Below are 26,036 nucleotides of genomic sequence, written 5' to 3'. Positions count from 1 at the left end.
CTTTTTGTCTTGGGTAGCTTCCTTAACTCTTCAGTTAAACCATGCAGGGATTTTATTGGACCATTTGATACCCTTTTCAGTTTTCCTGGGACTCTAATATGATATGAATATTTTTAAACAGCTTCCAGGCTGTCTTAATGGTTTCTAGGTCCCCTTCACCCAGAGGGGGTTTGAACCTTGCTCTCTCTGACTTCCCAGCACAGGGTTCTAACTAGACACAGGTCAGTTATTATCAGGGATCCAGGGTTTCTCTGTTTAAAAATTGCAAATTCTCTGATATAAAAACCCAAAATCTGGTTTTCCGCCACTAATGAGAGAGAGAGAGAGAGAGAGAGAGAGAGAGAGAGTGTGTGTGTGTGTGTGTGTGTGTGTACATATGTATGCACGTATCAGTTGAACACAGTGCCTCAGTCATTACAAGAAAATAAATTCTAAATAATTATATATTTTGGTGTTTGATTTTGGTTTTTTATCAAAAAAAAAAATTAGAGCTCCCCCTTGGCCCCTTCACTCGCCAAGATATGGGGTGCAGCTGTGGTTGTCCCCCTCCGCTGCTTTGTGGTGCTGAGCAGCCCTGATACGTCGGTGGCCTGCCCATGCTGGTGCCCCTTACTCCCAACCCACAGCCCCCCAGCCCTACTGGTGCCCCTCAGTCCCAACCCATAGGACCGCCCCACCCTACCAGTCTGCTGGTGCCCATCATTCCTGATTCACAGCCCCCGTGGCCCCCCCAGGGCCCCTAACTCCCAACCCGCAGCCCCCCATTTCCCTCCACTGGATGGGGCTCCCAGCTTCCAGGGCTTTGGGACCTGGTGGCTGTATCTTTCCTGTTCTCTGCTCCAAGGGCATCAGCCACAGCCGGTAAGCAGTGCCCGAGCCCCATGTTACACTGTGTTCACACATACAGTAGTATGCAGCTGACTGAACATGCTCAGTAGCCCTGTGTCTGTTTACATGTCCTCATTGCACATGGAATAGAATTACAAACTGCAGAAATGTTGAAAGCTGGGTAACTGTCACTTAGGCACATAAAGAATAATAGAATTCCTTCCTCCAGAGCTAGCTCACTATGTTGCACTGTGCAAAGCAGGGTAACTAAAGGTAACTGGGCAAAAAGGAGAAAGGTCAAAGTAACTTAGGGACAGTCAAAACAATGCTTATAACACAGCTTTGACTTGTGACTAAACTAAATCCAGAAAAGGGAGTCGGAAGCAAATTCAGGGTTTTGGATTCGTTCAAGTACAGGATAGGGGATGGGTAACTTCCCCTCCCTCCACAGCACATTTGGCCAGGTATTCAGAAAACTGAGGGACCTGGGTTCTAACTCCCTTGGAGATTCAGTGGGAGATGTGTATTAAACTCCCTTAGCACCAGCCACTCACCCAATTACCAGCATGTCACTGTGCAAACCCCTGCCACATCCTGCATTGTTGGAACCTGTGCACCAAGGTTATGAATGAAACACTAGCATGGCTTGGAAGATCATCGCAAGAGAGACAGGAATCAGCATTGTGTATTTGAAGGGTGAGCTTCCTTTAGCTATAACTGATGCTGTTATAGGTGTTAGTCTGCAGCCTGTTGCATTGGTTTGGTTCACCCCCTCTGTGAGAACTTTAATAGTACGAAGATCTAGGTCTGGCAGGATGCTGAGGATTGAAAAAATAGCATATCTGCTTTTGAGGATGTTTTTTGCTCTTCTGAGTGGCATCTCTCACCAGTTAATGGCCAGCATTTTGCTTGCTTTTGTAGTTTGCATTTACTTGAACAAGAATGGCAGCACGGGGCCTCACCTGGACAAGAAGAAAGTTCAACAGCTGCCTGACCATTTTGGACCAGCTCGGGCTTCTGTTGTTCTGCAGCAGGCAGTACAGGCCTGCATTGACTGTGCTTATCATCAGAAAACTGTCTTCTCTTTTCTGAAGCAAGGCCATGGGGGAGAAGTAATTTCAGGTAAGAACCAAGACTTTGCTCCCCTTCCTTGCTTTCAGAGCTATCCTTATTAGGAAAGTCTCTCAGTGGGAACCCTTTCCTTTTGAAGCACAGCTTCCTCATGGTTCCAGTTGGAGGGACCTCTGTGTAAGAGTGGAGGGCTTTCACCCTGATCAGTGATACTGTATAATATCTAAATAGGTAAGAATCCTTCCTTCAGTCAAAGGTAGAGTACGTAGCATGTTTGTGCATGTACTTCCATAGACCTACCCACCAGCCACCACATGTCCTTTTCAGACAGTACTATGTGGTCACTTAGTATCCCTGTGCAGTAAATGTTATTTTTGTTTCCCCATTTTACAGATGGGGAAACTGAAACACAGATTTACAGCTGTTTATTGAAAGCTACACAACTACTTAGTGGCAGACCTGAGAATATAATCCAATTCTTGGTTCTTGCAAAGTCATCCTTTAGCCTTCTTTCTGTTGTAGCTCCTTTTGTATGATGCCACCTGCTTCTTCTGTCTGTAAGCGGACAGAAGAAATATTCAGCCCCAGACTGATTCCTGGCATTCAAACATGTTAGCTGTGTTCTGCTCCAGATGCTGATGAAGTGAGCTTGGGCTCACAAAAGCTTATGATATGCATCTCTGATTTAGTTAGCGTATAAGGTACAAATCAATCCTGCCTTTGGCCTCACTTGAGACTAACATAGCTAGCTAACTCTCTCAGTGCTTGAAAATGTCAACATGAGTCCTGGTGAGGCAAAGCAGGGAGATTTCCACAGGTCTAACACAATATGCTGCTAAGTGTAAATTCTTCTCTCTTCCCTTTACAAGTGCAGCTTCACCGTGTCTCAAGTCCAGGAGCTGTGTAAATCTCTGACTAATCAACTCCTTTCACTGATTCCCCTTCTCTACCATATCTGATGTGGGCTTTTTACTAGCTTAGCATTTTTTTGCCTCTGTCTCCTCACCTCCATGCTACCAGCAACGCTTGTCTTCACCCCTACCTTTACACCTTTTCTCTTGGAAAATCACTACACTGCTCTTGAATGGAGAGGCAAGGGTTAGAGAGTGCACAGAGAGTTCCAGTTAAACCAAAGACTTCCGTTTATTCTTTCTTGTGTGGTGTTTGGATAGCTGAAATGACAACACTCAGTGGGTGACTCAGCTCAGAGTTTTCCTCTTGGCAGCCCCCCCACCTCAGCTGGAGGGGAAAGCAGTGTTCTGTCTTGTCTTAAAATAGGAGAGCTGCAGTTCATGTTCCACCCTTCAGCTACATTGTTTTGCTTCTGACCTTCCAAAGATTGTCAGTCCTCCAGAAGCAGGAGGAAATGGTGAGAGTTAGAGCAGCAGGAATTTTAGTATTTCAAATACAAAAAAAACAGAAGAAAATTCTTGAAGCTGCTCCCCCCTCCCCCTTCTTTTCTCCTTTGGTATTTCAAGACCACGTTTATTCCAGGTGCAAGGGGCACAAATTGTACTTTGCTTCTCTTGCAGTTCACCTTTAAGCTTTCCACGTACAGCAAATTCACACTCAGTGCTGGGTGTAGCAAACTGGTTCTGGCCTGTCCAAGGGAAGAGAACTCCCTAGTATTTGCCAGGAGAAAGCAGTGGCTTTTGTTTGCTTTAGTCTAACCCAGTGATGCCAAGATACGGAACTAGCTGTGCAACCCCAGGTGTGGCCTCCTGCCTTTCTGTGTATGTGTGTGTGTGCGCGCGTGTGTATGGCAGAGGAAGGGGGAGCTTACAAGCTTAGCTGTGTTTGTTTGTCTCCAGCCGTGTTTGATCGGGAACAGCACACTCTGAACCTGCCAGCAGTAAATAGCATCACCTACGTCCTCCGCTTCCTTGAGAAACTTTGCCACAACCTGCGGAGCGACAACCTCTTTGGAAACCAGCCTTTCACTCAGAATAACCACATGCAGCACTCCCATGAGTACGACCACGACAGGTATTTACCAGGTAGGAGTTGGGGCTGGGGAGGCATTCAGGGGTCCTATTAATTCACTGTGTCCTAACGCAAGTTTTACCCTTCAGCTCAGAGGCAACAGTGGTGCAAATTGCAGAGCCCTGTCTGTGGGGTTTGTTGCACATCAGCTGACACCACTCACATGCTATATGGGATGTCCTTACTTAGGATTGAAGATTCTTTGTTTTCGGACTGTCAGGTTCATTCATTCTTAGTGTCTCTCTGTCTGTCTTTTCTTTTTTCTATGTACCTTATTCCCTCCCTTTCTCTCCCTTGTTGCTAGTATAAAACATGTAATTTGATCTAGGAAATGTATCCAATTAGGGATTAGACACTTTGCCTAGAGAAAAGTGATATCATTCAGTATGTAGACTGAAGGTTTAACTAAATGTCCAGTATGGCTATGACTCTTGTCCCTGTAGAAAGCACACCTAACCTCTGGTGCCAGCTTTGGAAGCTCAGCCTGCATCTAGGGCCTGGAACTCTGCTTCAGGAGTACTACTCGCAAGTAAATCATGTTTCTTTTTGCATGGCTTGTTGTCCCATTGTGCTTAAGTGAGGCACTCAAGGCAAGCTGGTTTATATCACTACGTGCAACAGTTCCAAGGTGGTAAAGTATCCCTTAGGCTGAAGTGGTGAACCCTCAAGAAAACAAATCATATTCCACCAAGGACTAAATAGTAACAACTCAGGAGGGGTAACTGCCAAATGAGAGCTACCACAGGGCGAGCTGCACAGATTGACTTTGTGTCTGCAGATTCCCATCACTGAAGAAAGAAAATAAGACTCTGGCTCACCCTTTGTATATCTGAAAAAGCTTGTTGTTGATTGGCCATCTTGTCTCTGTGCCCCAACTCTCCAAAGTGGCTGACTAGTTTGCTCAACCAAAGTGAAGCCAAGTTCACTTTCTAAAAACTGTCTGATTGTCAGACTGCACTGTGAGTGGCCTTGCCTGGGCCAGGGTTGCCAGGGGGCTGGGGCCATGTGAGACAGGGCCTGGGGCCTGGAGAGTGAAGCAAAGGCAAGGGCGGAAGCCCAAGCAAGTGGTCCAGGGCTGGAAGCCTGCAGCCAGGATAAAGGGGAGCTAAAGTCAAGAGAGCTGAGACCTGTACAGGAAGACCAAACTGGATAAAATAACATCCGTGAGGCATGAACATGGCTATAGGGGAGGACAGAGGCCACAAATTTAACCTTTGAGGTGATTAGGGCCAGTGGGGTTAAAGCCCCAAGACTGAGCGATTGTGGGTGGCAAGGCCAGAACCCAAACTAGACAGGTTAAGGTGAGGCCAAGAGAAGAAGCAAGTATTTAGAGAGGAGCCAAAGCTCCCCTCCTTATTTTTAATGTTGAGGAATGGCAGATGAGGCAGCAGGGTGAGACCCTGAGGGGCTGAACTGTGAGCAAGGCAGGATTAAGGCAGCCATCAGGGGGTGTCATGGCCACTCTTAGGATGTATCCTGTTCCAACATCTAAAGGGGAGCATAGTCATTGGTGTGAGATCTGGTGGTCTTTATTAAATGTTTAAGTAAATGGCATGTAACTGAAATTAACATATTAAATTGAACACCAGAGAAGACGAAACAGTACACTGAGATACATTGGTATCCTGGTCAGAGAGTCACAGGGTTGGAAGGGACTGCAAGACTAATCTAATTCAACTCCCTGCACAGATGTAGGATTTTTTTTCTGTAATCATCCAAGTTAGATAACTATCTAGTCTTTTCGTGCAAGTCTTTCGTCCATTGAAGAAGATTTTACAACTTTTCTAAGCTGGTCGTTCTATTTTCTGATTGTTTGTACGGTTGGAATTTTTTTGAGACTTAATTTAAATTGCCTTTACTGCAGTTCCTTCAACTTCTTTACAACAGCTTTTATGATATTTGAAAACTGATATCCTCACCCTTTATCTCCTTTTCTACGTACTACTTCTTTCAACCTTCCCCTGTACAGCTTGCTTTCCCCTGTACTGCGTCTGGACAGCCAAGTTGTTTACATTCTTTTTAAAGTATGGTGCCCAAAACTTCTTTACTTGCTGCTCAGAAACAGAGAGAAATTGGCTATAGAATAGATTTCATAGATTTCATAGACATTAGGGTTGGAACAGACCCAAGGGCAAGAAGTCAGCTGGGGTCAGAGGACCCCAGCAAGATAATCGCCCAAGTGCATCTTGAATGTGTCCAGAGTAGGTGCTTGCACCACTTCTGGGGGCAGTCTATTCCAGACTCTAAATACTTGGATGGTAAAGAAGTTCTTCCTTATTTCCAGTCTAAAATGATCTTCCAGCAGTTTGTGACCATTGGACTGTTTTCTCCCTGGGAGAGCCCTGGTGAACAGATGTTCTCCCAGGTCCTGATGAACACCCCTGATGTACTTACAGGCTTCCGCCAAGTCCCCCTGAGCTTACGCTTAGCCAAGCTAAGAGTCCTGTGTCACTCAGCCTCTCTTCATGTGGCCTGCTCTCTTGACCTCTGATCATGTGCATGGCTCTCCTCTGGACTCTCTTGAGCTTCCCCATGTCCTTTTTAAAGTGTGGAGATCAGAATTGCATGCAGTACTCCAGCTGCGGCCTCACCAAGGCCAAGTAAACCAAGAGATTGACATCTTGGGTCTTGTTTAAGATACATCGGTAGATGCAAGCCAGGGTGTGAAGATGGAAGGCAATTTTGGTGATGGTGATCACAAAATGATGATAGAGTTTAATTTCATATGGGAAGGAGGGAGGGAGAGCAGCAAAATAAAGACACTGAACTTCAGAAAAAAACTTTAACAGACTCAGGGAAAGAGTTGGCAGTAACCCTTCGGTAGCAAGTCTTAGGGGGAAAGGAGTCCTAGAGAGCTCATTGTATTTTAATGAGGCAGTATTTGAAGGAGACAGTACTTGAAGTTGGCCATATTAAGGACACAGCTGCAAACTTGACTTTATACCTTGACTTTAGCAATGCTTCTGATGCATTTTCTCACAACATTATCACAGTTGAGCTAAGGAAGTACAGGTTGGATGAATGGACTATAAGGTGGATAGAAAACTAGTTGGATCATCAGGCTTAAAGAGTTGTAATCAGTGGCTTGATATCTAGCTGGCAGCTAGGACCAAGTGGAGTGCTCCAGGGGTCAGTCCTGGGGCCAGTTTTTTCAATATCTTTATCAGTGACCTAGAAGATGGGATAGAGTACACCTTCAGCAAGTTTGCAGATGACACCAAGCTGTGGGGAGTAGCAGATACGCTGGAGGGTAGGGCTAGGATTCAGAGAGACCTAGATGAATTGGAGGATGGGTTGGGCCAAAAGAAATCTCATGAGGTTTGTTAAGGAGAAATGCGCTTGGGACAGAATAGTCCCATTCACTAGTACTGGCTAGGGACCAACTGGCTAAGTGGCTGCTCTGCAGAAAGGGACCTGGGGGTTACAGTGGACAATAACCTGAATATGAGCCAACAGTGTGCCCTTGTTGTGAAGAAGGCTAACGGCATACTGGACTGCATTGGTAGGAGCATTGCCAGAAGGTCGAGGGAAGTGGTTATGCTCTTCTGTTCAAAGCTGGTGAGGCCACATCTGGAGTACTGTGTCCAGTTTTGAGCCCCCCGCTATAGACAGGATTTGGACAAATTGGAGAGTCCAGTGGAGGGAAATGAAAATGGTTAGGGGGCTGGGACACAGGACTTGTGAGGAGAGGCTGAGGGAACTGGGCTTATTTAGTCCGGAGAAGAGAAGACTGAAGCGGGATTTATTAGCAGTCTTCAACGACCTGAAGGGGGGTTCAAAAGAGGATGGAGCTGGACTGTTCTCAGTGGTTGCAGATTGCAGAACAAGGAGCAATAGTCTCAAGTTGCAGCAAGGGATGTCTAAATTAGATATTAGAAAAAACTCTCTCCTGAGGAGGGTGGTAAAGTACTGGAACAGTTTACCCAGAGAGGTTGTAGAATCTCCATCCTTGAAGGTTTTTAAGACCCTAAGCTAAACAAAGCCTTGGCTGGGATGATCTAGTTGGTCCTGCTTCGAGCTAGATGACCTCTTGAGGTCCTTTCCAACCCTGTTTTTCTATAATTCTGTGATTCTGTGATTTTTCTATGAAACTAGCCTGATGTGATAAAAGAATGGGAAATGCAACAGGAGACTAGCCTGAGTAAACAGTTATATTGCCAATCTCTTTAACTCAAAAAGAAATCTTACAAAAGGTGGAAACTTGGTTATATTACTAGGCAATAATTTAAGAATACCACATGGGTATGCAGGGAGAAAATCAGGAAAGGCAAGATATATTTGAGGTGGAACTGGCAAGGGACATAAAAGGGATGCTGCAAGGAGGTGAGAAATAAGAGGAAGACCAAAGGAAGTATTGGTCCTTATTGCATGCAAAAGGCAATCTAGTTATGGATGATGCAGAGAAAGCTGAAATACTTAACTCTTCCTTTACTTCAGTCTTTACAAGTAAATTCAGCTGCCATATGCAGTTGGCAGCAAAGATAGGGAAGGAAAAAAACAGCCTAGAGTAGTGGGAGGTAGGTATTACTTACAAAGGCTAGATGCTTTCAAGGCCATGGGGCTGGACCGGATACTGAAGGAGTTAGCTGGAGTAATTGGCTATCACCTTTGAGAACTGATGGAGACAAAGTGCAGCCCTGGGTGAGTAGATAACGGTAAATATAGTACCCATCTTTAAGAAAGGAAAGAAGGAGAATCCAGGAAATTACAGACCAGTTGGTCTGACCTTGATACCTGAAAAGATCCTAGACCAGATCAAGCGATCTGTTTTGAAGCATCTGGAGGAGAGCAAGATGATCAGGAACAGCCAGTATGGATTCACCCAGAGCAAGTCATACCTGACTAACTTGATTTCCTTCTGTGACAAGGTGACAGGTTCCGTGAATGCGGGGAGAGTAGTAAATATGATACCTTGATTTTTAACAAGGATTTTGCCTTCATCTCCCACAGCATCCTTATTAATAAGCTAAGAAAATACAGACTAAATAAAAGAGCTGTCAAGGGGATACCAAACTGGTTGGATTATCATGCTCAATGGCTTAATGTCTTTTTGAAAGGAGGTATGAATCTGGGATTCACAGGGGCCTGTCCTGGGTCCAGCATTGTTTAAAATCCTTACTAATGTTTTGAATGATGGAATTGAGTTTGTGCTTAGTAAATTTGTGGATGACAGCAAGCCAGTTGGAGTTGTAGATGCTCTGGAGGTTAGGAATAGGATCCAGAAAGACCTGGACAAATTTGAGAAATATTTTGTAAACAACCAGATGAGATTCAATAAGGATAAGTGCAGAATCCTGCACTTAGGATGAAATAATTGCATGCACAAATACAGGCCGGGGAATGATTGGCTAGGCTGCAGTATTGCAGAGAAGGGCCTGTAGTAGTCAGTAGATCATTAACTGAATATGAACCAACAGTGTAGCATGATTGTTGCAAAAAAAGCCAACAGCACACTGGGTTTTATTAATAAGAATGTCACTTGCAAATCAGGAGAAGCAATTCTTTCATTCTGTTTGGCACTGGTGAGTACTGAGGTACTATGTCCAGTTTTGGGCCACACATTTTGAGAAAGATGTGGGCATATTAGAAAGAGTCCAACAGAGAGCAACAAAAATGACTAGAGGCCTGGGAAAATGACATGCGGAAAAGCTGGAAGAACTAGGGTTATTTAGTTTGAAGAAGATAACAGTCTTCAAATGTCTGAAGGGTGATTACAGAGAAGGGGGAAGTAGACTTTTTTCTGTTGCTGTCATAGGGGATAGGACTAGGGGTAACGGCCTCAAGATTCAGCAGGGGAAATTTAGGTTGGATTATGAAAGTGGTCAAGCATTGGAACAGGCCACCTGGAGAAGGCGTGGAATCTCCATCCCTGGACATTTTTAAGAGTAGATTAGATACTTGACTGAGATGGCTTAGTAATGATGCTGCCTTGGTTTTGGTCCACCAATCTCTCGGCTGGACTTGATGACCTAACTAGGTCCCTTTCAGCCCTATTTTCCTATTATCCTGTGAGCCTAAAGCTAGACATAGCCCTGGAACTGAGGCCCAACCAGCACTAACTAAAGTGATACTATCACCTCTCATATCAATCTTACAGTGTCTAATGAGGAGGAGATATCAAGCAGGACTCCCTAGCAGTCTGTCCTGGGTCCTGTTTACAATGACTCTATTACTGTAGCCCAGCATTGGATTTACCATTTATGTGACAGCATCTGCTGACTCGCATTGAATTTATGCTCCCATTTCCTTCATGTGCTACTGCTGGGCCAGGTTTCTCCCATTCTGTATTTTTCTTTCCTGTGTATAGTACCTTACATTTATATTTGTTCAATTTCACCCTGTGGTCTCTAACCCAGTTCTTTGGTTTGTTAGTATCGCTATGATTTTCTACTTAGGAAATACTCGGAAGCATCATCCTTGCAAGAAATTGGGAGATGATTATTGTGGGCAGTAAGGTGTACGTAAATTTACCATATAGAGTGTGTTGAAAAAGCAGGTCTAATTTGAAGCCATCTGTGAAGAGATCTTTTAGGATGGTCTGATTATGGCACTAGTGATGCGTGGCTTCTACGTGCAGTACTAGGTACCTCAGCATTCAAAAGGTGCAGGCCTAGCAGAGGAATTTGGAGATCAGCAGTGATGTTTGGGAAGCTGAAGGAAGTAAAAACTCTAAAAACAATTTGCCTGAATGATGAGTAAGGGACTGAGAATTTGCTAATTATTGAAAACTTTCAGTTATATGAAAAATATATAGACTGCAGAAACAGGAATTGTTTGCGGTAAACAGAGGTCATAATTAGGATATGGTTAATCAAAGGTGATGCTGGAATAAAGCATGACCATAGAATGACCTAAAAAACTCTTAGGTTGGTTCTATCCCTTATCTCTAGTGAAAATTGCAAAGTGAAAAAATAAATGCTAAGAAATGAAAGATGCAGATAGCGTTAAGTTTACCAGGCTGGTGCATGGGGGTTGGTTGTGGGTTACTGCTGACTCAGGTAGGACTGAATTTCCCAGAAAGTTTCCATTCCTAAGTAGGGCTTGTTCTCTCTTCCTAGACAGAAGCAGTTCGTTAGACGGCACTCTGCAGGGACCAGGCCGGGGTACAAAGCGATACTCCCAAGATTCCCCTCCATACAGTGCTCCTCTCTCCCCCAAGTTACCAAAGAATGACCGTCACCCTTTGGAAGGTGAGCACAGCATCTCTTCCCAAAGCTGGCTTTTTAGAGTTACTTTTAACCCATATAGCATAATTGGATTTCTCAAACCAAATCAAACCATGGGTTCTGGAAACAGGTTTCCTGTTTCCAGCAGGAGTCACTGCCTAATTCTTCAGAGAAATGTTAAGGAAGTGTTGAACCCCAAGCCAGTCACACAGAGCTATGTGGGGTAGAAAGAATCCTTTCTGACCCCTACCACGATCATCGTAAGCTGTTTTAGCTTCCATTGTGATATTAATGGTCATAAAACTATCCAGTCATTTTTAGTACATCTGGCAAGCAAGGTGTCTGGCCATACCATGACTACTTGCTGCAATGTGTTCTGCAGGTCATAAGTGCTGGAGGGAACCTATCATCCCTGATAATCAGCATGGATTGGTGCAGAAGCAGTTTTACCAGGATTTACTTCAAAGAACCCAGCATTGATATAACTAACTATACAAAGCAACATGCCTAATCTCTTAGCTCCAGAAGAATTATCACATCCCACACTGCCAGTCACATGAATGCTTGAAAGGGTGCACCCGCTCACATTTTCAAACATAGCTGCCCTCTCCAGCATTTCATCTATAAGTACGTGTATGAGATGCCTGGTGTAGCTGAAGGCCTTTCCTTCTATTAGAATTTGAGGCAAAAGATTTAGGATTGTAGATGCTTGCGTTAAAAGCATTCTCAGTCAATGTTTGTGTAATGGAGTGAGTATGTTATAAATGTTACATAGCTGTTACCCACAGGTGTGCAGCCGAGTTTGTAAGTGGGTGTGAGCATTAAGTTGCATTGTTTAAAACCTTGTATTCAATAAGTAGCTGGAATACAGCCATTTGTTGTGATTAAAGATTTTAAAAGCTATTTTTAGAGTCAAATGGGACTCATCTTGCATTGCACACTGTACTGTAGAATTTTCTTTTGCCAGTAGGTCTTCAAGGAAATAGATATTAAAGCCATGCTAGTTTTTTGCTCGCTTAATCTTTGACCAACTCTAGATTTTTACAGCAGTCAAAGCCTGAAGGCACAAGCTGTATGTTGTGGCTTCAGAAACTGCCCCAGGTAATAGGAATGATAAGGATGTAAGCCTGCACAGATGTTTAGTCACTAAAGCAACAGCCGTGAGAAAACTGTGGGCTAATTTATGATTCCAAGAGTGCAGTCCTCTAATACAAGAGAATTAAGTCCTTGTTTATGCTGAAGAACCGTTGCCGGCCAGCACAGTTGCCTTTGACCCAGTGCCAAATGCACTTTAGCCATAGCCAGAGTTGCTGAAATGGTGTTAAATTTCAGTCAACACTTGCAGCTATGCCCTCTTCAGCTCCAGCTCAGTTTGCAGTATATGCAGAGTCTCAGGAAAGCTAAGTTTCGTTGCTCAGGTGGCTTTAGTTTGTTCCTGCTAAGCACAGATATCAAGCTGTCTTTTTGTCAACTCAAACTATTTTTAAATAGTTTTGCTTTTTCCAGCTGGACGGACAGCTTCATTGTCTGTGGACAGACCTTTGACTGGCTTTTACAAAATGACTCCCTTTAATAAGAATGTAGTGCTATCTGCACCATACAGCATTGTGTCTTCAACGTAAAAAATGATGTTTTTACCCAAGCTTGCCAGCTAGGAGAAATATCTTGGCAAAGACATGATCATTTGTAGTTTTATATAATTTAGCAGTTCAAGTTACAGCCTACACAGGGGCCTAGTCTTTAGATTGACCAATAAACTCATGGGACAGTTACAAACTATTCTCCTTTTTAAGCTTTTTCCTTTAATTAGTGAACTCAAATTAACATTATTTTGTGGTGAAGACAGGCCCTATATTAAGAAAGATCATATTTGCTAAGCAAATATACAGCCAACGACGAGTAGAGCAAAAAGAGCTTCCTATACAGTACCACTAGTCTTTTCCTGATGTGTATTTTACGCACTCCAAAATTCAGGAATGGATCTCATACTTCATAAAATTCCCTTAATATATTTTGAAATCCGTCAGTCTTCTTCTCTATTAGTTCACTGTAATACACTACTGAATCAGTTGTTGGAGTTAACTAACAGAAGTTTTCATTGGCTTCAAAATGCACCTTGTTAGGAGGACCATCTTATCCCTTATTCTGAATCCTTAGTTGCTAGTTTTGAGTTGTTGACCTTGCCTAAACTCTTGGGAGCATCATAAGTGTTGTAACCCGTGGTAGAATTTTTTCCCTAGAATATGTTCAGTATTCTGCAGAAGTTATAAATCCAGTAATTAATTGTTCTTGCCTCTGACCTTTCAGCCTAGGATGAATGGAAACTCCATTGGTTTTAGGTATCTAAAATCCATTAAAATAATAAGTTCAATATCTGCTTGGTCTTAAAGAACAAGACCCAAGTGTACAGCTCTCCATTGCACTAGATCAGTGGTTCTCAACCTTTTTAAGATCAAGGCACCCCTAGATAAACTCAGAGTACCCCTTGGTGCTAGCTCTTAGCTTTCACTCGTTTTTTGACTATGGAAAAATAATTGAGCAATACTTCTGTTGCAAAGAACTCAGAAGCCATAACAAATTAAAATGCTTTTGATGTTATGGATTCCTATTTGAAACTTCTGGGTTATGAATCATGTTTAGGTATTTACATGCCTAACTCCTAATATTGAATGGCATGCTTGAAAAGATCTTGTCACCCTGATTGAAAGTCAGTGTACTAGATTTTGCAGAATGCCCTGCATTTCAGCTGAATCAAGTTGTCTTTTCTACTGCACCACCAAGAAAAGCAGCATTCCCAGTCCACCTTTAACCACTAAATTCTCTTTCATCCTAAGCTCAGGGAGAGGACCCAGGATTCCTGATCTCCTTGACTTTCTACTGTTCTTTAACAATTAGTCAGCTATCCCAACACAAAATCTGTCAACTTCCATTCTATCAGGAAGGTAAATATAGAAAATAAGAGAAATACTTTTGTAGCCTAGGCAGTATCGGCATGTTCTGGGGATCCAAAGTTCCAGCATTTTAATTTTGGTGGTAATACATATTTCCATGTGATGGAATTTGTTTTTCCAGTTCTCTTCTTTAATAAAAAGGTTCATTTGATTTGCCAACTGAGAAAATAATTGTCAATGATAGTGTGATATGCAACCGAAGCCCAGAAGCTCTGCTGTTCAGACACTGATTATATTTGTCACGTTGGCAGGTTTGTAGGCTGAGGGGTGACTGAATGCTGTGCATACAGTGTCACTTCAGTGCTTCCTGACCAGTGAAACAGGTCTTGGCATACTTGAAGAATATCTGGTCAGAATATTTTATTTTTCAAAGAACATATTGAATTCTTTGCTGGGTAAGAACTATTTGAACTTTCCGTAGTAGCCATGTTACTAACCTTGACATGATAAAGCCTTTGGAGAGTCCAGGCTCCATAGTAGGCACCAATGAGCCAGATCCCTGGCTGGTGACCACGAGTTGTATAATTGCCTCAGCCTGTGTGAATGATAAAAACCATATCTAAAATGCGGGGCAGGAAACTAACTGGTTAGAGAGGCATGTGATTTTTTTTTTGTAGGCAATTCCACTGACCAGGAGGCGCACCTTAAGGATCTGGCTCAGTGAGTTACAATACAATCTAGACTCAGATCCTCCTCCAACCTGCTACAATACCAATCATCATTAATGACCTCCAACTCCTCCTGGAAAATAACAACCATCTTGAGATGGTAGCCATTGGGAGACAACCCTGTCTTGGTTTGGCATCTTCAGCAACAGACTACCTAACTCTTATTCTCACTAAGGTACCAGACCTTGCTTCAGACCCAGATGCCAACTGTTCCTCATTAGCAACACAGTTCATATGATCATTGGACCAAATAACATGAATTATAACATCTGCAGTTTATCTGCACATCTACCATCACTATATATGCTACCGTCTGCTTATAGTAAACCTCTGCTATCTGCGTTGGACAGCTGCCATTTTTTGGCGTGGAGACGCTGATACATGAGACGCTCTAGGCACTTCAATTAGAGCGGCTCTTGAAGCTTCCCTAATTAAAGCATCCCCCCCAACTCCCAGGGCACCTGTATATATGCCCATAAATACTAATTCATTCAGAGAAGCATAACCTTTCATAGGCAAGAGCCTATTTCATCAGGTGCTGTCACTTGTGAAAATGTGTTCCTCTCTGAACCCAGTGTGCCACCCTGGCTAACTTTCTGCCTAACAAAATCAATCAGAGAATGATATATTCCACAATTCTGCATGTAGGTTGGTTTCTGAAGTTGTATTGTTTAAGGACAGCTACTCTGAGGTCAGGGATGGAGCATCCAGGGAAGTTAGTGTTTTGCCATGGACTTTTACATGTTTTTGGAATTGATTTCAAATTGGTGTCCAAATTCATTCTTTTAGATTGGGATTGTCCATCTGGTCACTGTAGATTGCAGAAGGGCACTGTAAACAAGTGATGGCAAATATGACATTGGTAGAGACCGAAGAAGGTGAATGAGCCCCAGATTTGTATTTTGTCTTATTTGGTCCAGTGATCATGAAGTCTGCATTGATGAGGGAGCACAGCTGGCTCTGGGACTATATAGCAAGGCCTGGTGACTTGGTGAGAATTGGAGTTTCAAGTAGTCGGTGACTGGATAGATTTTTTGAGGTTGGGAGGCTGTCTATAAGCCATGATAGGCTTGTCCCCCTACAATCCCTTGAGAAGATCATCATTTTCCAAGAGGGGCTGGCAGTTATTAATGATATGTCCAAGGTGTTAAAGCTAGGGGCTGTGGGCAACAACCAGAGGGATTCTGTTGTCATTATCATGGATAGGATTAGTATTTGTAGCAGGTCAGAGTGAGGTTTTTATTTGGCTGTGTTGATCTGAGTGGATATGGTTTTGGGATTATATTGTAAGTGTAGGAGAAGCCCTGTTTTAAATCTCTAAAATGTGCATCCCAGTCGGTAGGATCAAAGCAGATATAGTTGTAATGTAGAGCTTGCCTGTAAACCGTGGGTCTAATGATATCCTTAGGATGAATGCTGGTGACTTGGAAGTAACTGTAGCAGTTGCTTGGTTTCTGATACAATATAGTGGTGATAAGCAACTTCAGTATCCAAGGAATGAATTTACTGTGTTGAGTATTCAAGAGTCAGTTTGAAGGGGTGGAAGTTATTAAAGTCCTGGTGGAATTTCACTCAACATTTCTTCCCATGTTTTCTTCAAGTCATCAATGTACGTTAAATATACATGAGGGTGAGAGGGCAGCTTTGGAGGAAGAAGACTTTGAGATCTGTCTGTTTCAGGCCATCTGGCAATGTGGGACTGCTGGCGCACTTTGGCCAGCCGGAGGTGTGGGACATCTGCAGAACTCAGCCTACAGAAATGGCAGCCAGCCCCAGGATCTCAGCTGGCTGGCTCCTCAAGTTGGGTAGACCCCTACTTATGGCTTGCAGTCTGACTTTGAGGGAGGTTGTTACTTAGTAGGTACTTAGTGTTTTCTTGTCATCAGGTCTGCTCGTAGGTTTTAAGGCTTGACTACCTTGTGCTGATGTTTATGCCCTACGTGCTAATACTGTTTTTATATTGCATCAACATTTCATCTAGCATAAGTACTGATTTCCACTGCACACTGGGCCTGAGACCCTACACATGGCTGTTCTTGGGGTTGTATGAATCTCGTCTCGGGCAGTGGAAGGCCCACTTGAGGTGACAGTTTCTCAGACATCTTTCCTGGTTTTTTTTCCAATTAGGATGGTTTCTTTTAGCTAACCAAATGTAGTGCAAGAAAGTTGTCTCTTTGAAATCCCAAACAGTTCACTTCTAGGAATCTCTCTACCCTTATATATGGAGGATTCAGCAAAACAAGCCAGGTTTAAGGAACACATTACTTGTAAAATATGCTTTCCAGTCTCATTGCCTTCGAAGCTTGAGATTATGGCATTTACTTGACTAATTCTCCATCTGCATGTGACTCCTAGTCACAGCTCTAGTCTGTAAAGAAAGAGACTGTAAGAGCTTCCTGACCTAAATCCTTTTACCAAAGGAAAAAATAAATCAAAAATCAGCTTCTGAGTCAGCCATACAGCATTGATTGTGTCCCATCAAATAATTCTTTTTTAGCTCCTCCTCACTTTCCGAGGCCTATAAGAAGGAACTGATTGAGGTCATGATGGAAACAGAAAAGGTGTTAAAATAACTCCTAAGGCTGCCTCTGTTGTTTTGGATGTGGTTGCTTCATCTTCAGATCCAGCTGCTGCCATGAAGCAGTGTATTGGCTGTAGTGTTCTGGACTGTTCACAGAAGATGGAATGTATTCAGTTTGAAAGTTTAGGTCCTTCACAGATAAGTCATTAGAGAAGGTAAGATTCACCTTTTGAGTAGGTGTCTGTTCACATATTCTCACACTTAGAAGTGCTCAGCCCCCAAGCCTCTAACCACAGGTTTTAATTCAGCAGTACTCATGGAATATACTCCTTCCCCTCCCCTGAACTCTTCCCCTTTCATTGCTGAACCAGAAGGATAACTGAGAGGAGGCTCCATATCTCCTGTAAACTGCCTAGCTGATTTAGAGCAATTTCTTATTAGCTGGCTCTTGAGGTCTTTATTTAGGAACATGCGTCTGGAAGGGGCCTTCTGGGTCATCAGGTCTAGTCCCATGAATTCACCTAAGGCATCCCCAAAATCCCCACATCAAACCCTAACACACAACAACAAAGCACAATATCCAAAATACCAAAGACTTCTTAAATTTGGCATATTTTTAACCTGTCTGTACCTCAATACTTTTCTTTCTGGATCTTTTCTGATTGCCCTTTTATTCACCTTTTTTCCTCTAAAAAACCTTAGTCTCTCTCTCTCTCTGGACTGTTTGCTCTTTCTGCCCTTTTGAGGGGTTCAGAATAATTGCTTCCTATATGCACCTTTTTCTTTTTGGTAGTGCCATGCAGCACTGCTATTTTGTTACCCAGTGCTCCGAAGCAGATTACCTTCCATTGCGTTTCTTTGTTCCAGCTGTCACATCTTTGCTTTTTTTCCCTCCATTTATTGAAGGATTCTTTCTTCTTTCTTTTGTTCTGTCTTTATTGTGGGTCTTCACCTAAAGCGGCAGGCTTCCAAAACTATGCTTCCTGTGAAAAGCTTCTCTTACTTCTGACTCCCTCGCTAGGTTGTTTCTACTGTCTTTGGGGATCTGCCCTAACAAGGGCAGCATTTATCAGTATTTTGAGCCCAGAAAAAGTTAAAAGCATGAGACGTAGCCACCCATGGAGCAGACAGTGTGTCAGGCACTACCCCTTCACCCCTGGTAATTGCAGCAGCAGCAGTAGCAAATTGCCTGTGAGGAGCCAGAAGCCGTCTGTGCAGCAGGGAGCATGTGCCAAGAGCTGTTCCTCCATCCCTGGTTGTTACACCAGCAGCAGGCTGCCTGTGGGGAGCTGGAAGCCTTTCGTGAAGCAAACAGTATATAGGGAACTGCCCCCTCCCATAGCCCAACACAGCATCAGACATACAGGGGCAGAGGGAGAGATTTCCAGCTCTAGGTTGCAGTATCACCTATAAAGCAGGGAGCCACCCCCACACTCCAGCAGCCCCTGTGTGAAAAGCCAGCCCTGAGGCATTAATTCCAGGCAGAAAGTACCAACAACAGCTCTTGGAAGAAGTCAGTTATTTTGCCATCAAAAGTTTGAGTAGCCTGGTCCTTGTCACTGTGAGATCAGCTCACTTTTTTTATAAATTACAGCTGCTGCATGTCTAGCTGGGAATTCTCAGCCCCAGTCTCCATTAGCTCTCAAGGAGCCTTTGAGAACATTTACTCTGTGGTTAATGTGTTGCAAGAGGTAATGTGGGAGCCTTCTTCACTGACTACTACACCCCTTGCTTTTTTACAAGCAGTTTTTTATGTACTCTGACCAATAATAATACACTGGTATAAACATGATAAGCAGTTTTCAAATATAAGCACTTAAGAAAAGGTCTTTGCATTTCAACCTTGGATTCCCATTTTCAGTGTCCTAGGTGTTCATGTGCAACCAGATGAAGAATTAGGTAGCTCCACTTACGCCCAAGCTACACATCACATATATTACACAACTAACTGGTTAATTGCACGATAAATTTAAACCAGCCACACGTGCAAAGTAATTGTCACACAATAAAAATGACTGTCCCGCTATAAAAAGAGCCAACCAGCTACAAAGTTAGTGCTTGAAAATGTGTAACATCTCTGTAGCTGATTTCTGTCTAGCTTTAATTTGAATGTGTAGTGGGGCTCTTGAATCTTGCTGTATATTGTAGCTAGCTGCCCTACCTCATAATCCTTGTGTTCAACCCAAGTGACAGCTTTTCTCTCAATTCAGAGCATATTTCATGCTTTGGAGAAAAGAAGAAACAATGTAATGAAACAGTTATAGTAGGCAGAGATTTGAATGTGCCTGTTAGGGAAGTGATGAAGGGGAATTAATAATTAAATAAATTGCCATCTTTGTCCCCATCAAGTATAGGCTTAATATCACCAAAAAAATCTGGAGTTCCTTATCGCAACAAAAAAGATTCACTAAGAGGAAATACACAAACAGTCCTATTATTATAAATAATTTATTTTGTATAGTTTCATAGTGCTTAGGGTCAGAAAGGACCTAAACAGATCATCAGGTTTGACCCCCCCAGTATCTTCCAGTGTTAAGCACAAAATAGTCAAGCATATGTGTTGAATTGTAAATGATTTTTTACTGACAGCATCTCCACTCAGGGTGCCAAAATTGCTAGTTATACCTCTGACCACATCCACCTCCAGAACTGAATCAGCATTTATATCACTCAAGGTCCATTTCCCCCTCCTCCTTTGGGAGTAGGATTCCTCATGCCTTCTATTTCATGGTCTCTTCTTTCATACCTGGATACTCCTCCACAAGAGGAGGAGGTGAGAGTTGTCTTTTTTTCTCACTGGGGACCATGCCTCTCTCTGACAGCAAACTGTCAGGGTTATATCAATCCATCTTGAGTAAGAGGTCAAGGATTTAGTTCTCTCAATCTGTGTAGAGTTCTCTGAAAATGGACTTGTTCGTGATGGACCAAAACAGAATGTTAGTGCTCTTGTGTTCCAGGACCAGCTTCAGTCTCTGCTCTAGCACTCTTTCCTATGTTCTCCTGTTACCAGGGTAGAAGGCATCTATTGCATATCTTTCCCCAGTAACATTGATGCCACAGGTAATCATGAAGGTGGTGCAGGACTGTGCTAAGGTCATCTTGATAAGTACTAGCTTGGCCCAGAAGAATACAGTTTCAGGATCTATACTTATCCATCTCCTTCTGCTTCCACTCTGTAACCTGCTGCTCCATAACAACAGTGGAATGTTTCACCCAAACTTGTGCTCGTTTCATTTAACCATTTGGATGCTGGATAGCTCTCACAGGTAGAGTACATCTGTTCCACCTCTGGCAGGAATGCTCTGACTCACAGCAGGAAGGTTCCAGTACACAACTAGTAGGCGTGTGCAAAGCAGCATGTATTCAATTCAGGTTCAAATTCGGCTGATTCGGAGGGACAGTGATTCGATTCAGATCACTGTCCCGATTCAATTCGGCCAATTTGGATTCGGAGATTTGGCGCCGATTCAGAGATTTGGCCGTAGACAATAATGGGGAATCACTAAAATACCTATAACTTTGTGATTTTTTTTTTTTTTTTTTGCAGATTCAGATGAAAACAGAAGGGACGATAGCCCCTTCTGAGGGTCTGAAGCCTGCCAAGTTTCAAGGAGATAGGTGCAGGGGTTTCTGTGAAAGTGTACCTCAAACTGTTGAAAGCAAAATTCGTATTACTTGTGTGTATTAAGGCAGAGCGGGCTAAAAGCAGCAGGGATGGTAGCCCCTTGTGCAGGCATGAGGCCTGCCAGGCTCCAGGCCGAGTGGTGCCGGGGTTTCTGTGAAAGTGCACCTCAAGTTTCTAAAAGCAAATAAAAAAGCAAATAGGTGCAGCATGAGAAGGATGGAACTCACTCCATCTGCATGTGGAGCTTGGGGAACCCCAGCAGCAGGAGGTTCACCTTCAGGAACACCAGCTGCCAGAACAGGATACAAGGAGGTGCAGGGGGTGTCACATCACCAGCAGTGCTGAACACCCTCTCGGTTGGGACGCTGGTCAGTGGACAGGACAGGTGTTCCTGGGCAGTGGCCAGATCCTGCCACAGCTGGATGCGGGTTGCCCAGTAGGCCAAGGGGCCACATTGCAGTGACTTCACATCCTCAGCAAGATAGGTAGCCACCGAGGCCTCCGCACTATCTGCCTGATGGTGGAGTCTGGTGTCTCTGGACCCTAACATTGAAGCCATCCCCTTGGCCCACATTGGCAGTGGCAGTGGTTGAGGAGATTAGTTTGTGGTTAGAGTACTGCAATGGGAAAGTGGATCCTCCTCTTCCACGTCCCCCTGCTTCTGCCCTTCTGCCTCCCTGACTCTGTTCAGCAGCATCTTCGTCTGGTGATCAAGAGTTTTGCTGCTGCGTACGCTCCTCTTCACCCTCGGGTCACACATGCCCGCCAGCATGTGGACCCTACTGAACCGCAGTGGATCCAGCTGTTTTTTGATGTCCTCCTTCAGCTGCTTCACCAGTGCCTGCAACTCTGGTGAAAGTGGCTTGCCCCAGCCTGGAACATTAATCCCCTAGAACTTCCCTATTTCATTCTTAAGCTCTTTCACTATGGGGATCACCTGGCTAAGGAGGGCATCGCCGGCACTGGGGCTTTCAGTGGCCTCGAACGTCTTGACGAACACCAAGATCTGGGAGATGGTATCTCACTCTGTTTTGTTAAGGGGGCCACTGATTCCAATCTCCCTGACCAAGGCCATATCATGGATGGCCTTCTGTTGGTCCACCAGCCTTACCAGCATCAGGTATGTAGAGTTCCATCGAATCTCCACATCCTGCATGATTTTGTGCGGTGGGATGCTCAGCTCTGTTTGTCCCGCAGCATCTGGCCCTCCTTTATGCTTTGGTGGAAGTAGCCTGCCACCTTCCTGCATTTTGAAATAATCTGGCTGTTGGTGCTAGCACCGACACCAAGAGCCCTGTCCCTCTCCAGTGTGTCCCTGACTACAAGGTGGAACTTGTGTACCACACAGTGGATGCCAACAAAGTTGGCATCACGCACACCTTGACCATATTGGCCCCATTGTTGGTGACCATGAACCCACGGATGAGCTAGCCCTGTCCAACAAGCCACCCCTGCACCATGTGGTTCATGGCCACCCTGATCTCCCTTGCTATTTAGGACCTATCCATCACCTCAGCTTGAAGGAGAACCCACTGACACGCTGACTGTTCGCACCAGTGGCCACGAGGGAGAGGTAGGCATGGTCTGCACCCCAGCTGCTCCAGATGTCCAAGGTGAAGTGCAAGGCTACCTGCAGACCTGCCTTCCGCAGCTCCTTCCTCAAGTACTCCCTGCATGCCTCATACAGGGAGGGCACCACTGTCCTGCTAAAGGTCGTGCATGCAGGCATTTGGTAGGATGGAGCCATGAGCGCCATAAGCTGCCTGAACCCTGGATGCTCAACAAAGATGCAACAGTATCGCCATGCTGGCAAAGTGTTTCACATCCTTGCCCCAGCTGATTTGCCTTTCGCAGTGCTAGCAGGTAGCATACCTGGGATCATCTGCCACCTCCAAAATGATCCCACACAATGCTTATACCCCCCTGTGTCTGGGTTGAGGGTGGGGATCCTGCCTTATCCCCCTCCTCACCAAGCAGATGCACAACTACAGGAGAAGCTGAGCCACCTGCCCCCACAACCTCCTCTGAAGTGCCTTCTAGAGAAAGAGACCTGCCTCTAGGGGAACTTTGAGGGGTGTGGAGCACAAACACAAATTCCCCCTCCTTCCCTAGAATTTCCTTTACTATGGCCCTGAGCTTCTCTGCCTCCAGATCCAGCTCCTCCTCTGGCACTGGAAGGCTCACACTGGGAACTGAAATTGGGGTGGAGAATTCATGCTGCTGCTGGTTAGTGGTGTTAGTGGTGCTGGTGCAGGCACTGCTACCACAACCTTGTTCCCACTAGCAGCAGAAGACTCATTGCTGCCAGGAAAGAGGGTGCGCCTATGTTTGAGGTGGGGGGAACTTGCAGCTGTCCCTCTGCCCCCTCTCCCTCCTCTGCCAGAAGACCTGGCACCTGCCTTTCCAGCATGCTGTTTGGTGTGCTGCAAAATGTGTGTGTGTCTGTAATATAAGGTGTGCTTTCCTGAACAGTGAAAACACAGATTTCTTTTGTGGAGGGAAAGAATCAAGACAGACTAACAAGAACAAGTAAAAGGAATTTGGGGGAAAAATAAGTTGAAAGGACTGGATAGGAATAACAATAGGGATTGTAGGGAAGGGTAAGTAGGAAAGGACTGCATACAATTTACAAGAAGAGAGACTAGCTAGCAAGAAACTAGATAGCAATCCAGAGCCTTTTAGATGCTGCTGCTCCGAGAGAGACAGCTCATAAAATGCACAGATCACTTCAGACCCAGCTTGATATGTTGTTTCTATGTCCCTCCCCCGGAGCACTGTGATTGGAAAAGAACTCAGAGAAAGATGAGTCACTGGCCAGCTACAATTGTTAACATCAGAGCAGTCTTTCCCCCTCTCAGCCATTTCCATATATGAAAGATCACCCTTCCTTCTTCTCAGTTTCTGTTTCCTGCAAGCCTTCTGAATCGATTTGGAGGCTTCTGAATTGATATGGACCTTTTAATGGGTCTCCCGATTCGATTCGGGTTTGGAGATTCAGCGGCAGTCATTTCTGCCAAGAAGTCACTAGGAGTCGAGCCGTGATAGCGTATCCAGCGCCTACAACATTCCATCGATACAAACTAATCGCCTGTACTTCCGTCACGTTCCTCCAAAAGGTGGTTTTCAAGTTCCGTTTAGTCAGGAAATTTCTATGCTATTCTTGTTCCTGAAGGTGGCATTTCCCATGCTGAGACCACTAGCATACTACTTACTCAAAACCAAACTTTTAAAAGATCTTAACATTTTTCTGTGGCCATAGCCAAGAGATCTAGGGGATCAGCTGTTTTCTCTCCAAGACTATCCAGTTTGTGGTAGGCTCTGCTGTGTTTTGGCTGATGTATGTCCCCCTGGTTTGAACGTTATCTGAGAACTAATGCTACCTCTGAATCCTTGTTACATGGGGTCTCCATAATAGGTATCTTCAGAGAGGCAACATGGAGTTCAGCCCACATTGTCACTAAACACCATTGTGGAAGTCTCCTGGAGTGACGTACCATCTGTAGAGCAGTAATTGGCTCATTTTTTTCCTGAAAGACTCCCAAGTTTCTTCCCCAGGTGTGTGGGGACTGCTTTGAAGTCACTCGCATGTGATTGTGTGGAGGTCTTGGAGTGAGGAGTTCTTTGAGATGTGCTGTCCATATGCACATTCAAGCCACACACCCTCTTTCTTTCCCCCCTTCCTCAGAATGTGTCTCTGGAAGGATCTCTGATATTCTGTCCTTTATCCTCTTGATGCAGGAAGGAGTCTGAGGGGAGGGCTTGTAGCAGCTGTCAGGTTACTGCTAGTGTAACAAAGTCTCCAATGAGAGGCTCAGGGGTTGAGCACATCCACATGTAAGGATGTATGCATGGACAGCACATCTCAAAGCACTCCAATAACTGGTAAGTAACTTCCTTTTCTCAATCCACTTTGAAGTCCTGTCTGTTTATCAGTTGCCCTCCAACCTTAAATGGCTCTCAGGTACTCAGATTGTTTCAACCTACTCAAGTATGCAGTGAATAGAAATAGATGCCTCTGACACCGTTTTTTTTTGTTTTGAAAGGCAAGAATCTAACTTCTTTCAGGTGATCCTGCTACCTTGTGGACTTCCTAAAATGTCAGATACAACAGAACATTCATTGAAGTCCTAAATCCACTACCGTGGTTTTATCCCTGTTTGTGCTGCTTCCTACAGAGTGTGTTTTCTCCCTCTCTGGTAGCCCAAAGTAGAAAATGCGTCTGATAGGAGAATGATGGTTAACTTGAATGGTTTCTGCCATTTGGTGCAATCAAACCATCTCCCTTACCCACTTGTTTTCAAAACCACAGTTCTGCGATTGTTGGCAGCCCATTCTGTTCGGTGGGGGCCAGCCTTTTCGGCAGGCATGCCACAAAGTAGCCCCACTTAGCACTCTGATCCCCTTCCTCTGTCCGATATACTGGTTTGCTTTTTGCTTCCTGCCCTGTACTCTCTGCCCAGTCTCCTGTTCTGCTCTGCACTATCTGCCTTTCTCCTCCCTGATCTGCCACATGCCACACAGAGATTGTCCATGACAGTTGTGGCACTTATGCCCCAGGTTGGCCATTCTTGGCTTACAAGCTGATAGGATCTTCTCCATATACCATTTAACTTCTTCAAGGAAAGGAGATTCTACTCCTATTAGTTCTTTAATGCAAAAAGAATGTGAAGTTCTGGCTCGTGATAGACCTGAGAGCACCTGACTTGTTCATTCACAATTCATAGTTTCATAGTTTCTAGGGTCGGAAGGGACCTGAGCAGATCATCAAGTCCAACCCCCTGCCATGACAGGAAAGACTACTGGGGTCAAATGACCCTGGCTAGGTGATTATCTAGCCTCCTTTTGAAGATCCCCAGGGTAGGGGTGAGCACCACTTCCCTAGGAAGTTGGTTCCAGATCCTAGCCACCCTGACTGTGAAGTAGCGCTTCCTTATGTCTAGCCTGAACCTACTCTCAGGCAGCTTGTGGCCATTATTCCTTGTAACTCCTGGTAGTGCTTGGGGGAACAGGGACTCTCCCGTTGCCTGCTGGTCCCCCTTGGCAAATTTGTAGGTGGCCACCAGATCCCCTCTCAGCCTTCTTTTGTGTAGGCTGAACAGGTTCAGGTCCTGTAGTTTCTCCTCATAGGGCCTACCCTGTTGCCCCCTGATCATGTGAGTGGCCCTCCTCTGGACCCTCTCAATGCTGTCCACATCCCTCCTGAATTGCAGCACCCAGAACTGG

General features: G+C 44.5%; 1 protein-coding gene across 4 annotated transcripts in view; it reads left to right on the top strand.

The window, feature by feature from the left end:
• Positions 1–26,036, top strand: part of SCMH1 (sex comb on midleg homolog 1 (Drosophila)) — a 148,030-nt gene that overhangs the window by 94,219 nt on the left and 27,775 nt on the right. For 3 of the 4 annotated variants that reach the window (XM_019512124.1, XM_019512121.1, XM_019512122.1), the window contains 3 exons: positions 1,750–1,950; positions 3,711–3,896; positions 10,941–11,072. In XM_019512124.1, the coding sequence (XP_019367669.1) occupies positions 1,750–1,950; positions 3,711–3,896; positions 10,941–11,072 (519 nt within the window). The remainder of the gene's footprint in view (positions 1–1,749; positions 1,951–3,710; positions 3,897–10,940; positions 11,073–26,036) is intronic. The other variant, XM_019512123.1, reaches the window with a different exon arrangement.

Source organism: Gavialis gangeticus, unplaced genomic scaffold, assembly GCF_001723915.1.
Source record: "Gavialis gangeticus isolate Ggan-Ray unplaced genomic scaffold, GavGan_comp1, whole genome shotgun sequence".
Lineage (NCBI taxonomy): Eukaryota > Metazoa > Chordata > Crocodylia > Gavialidae > Gavialis > Gavialis gangeticus.
The sequence above is the reverse complement of the archived record's forward strand: the minus strand, read 5'-3'. Positions and strand labels throughout refer to the sequence as shown.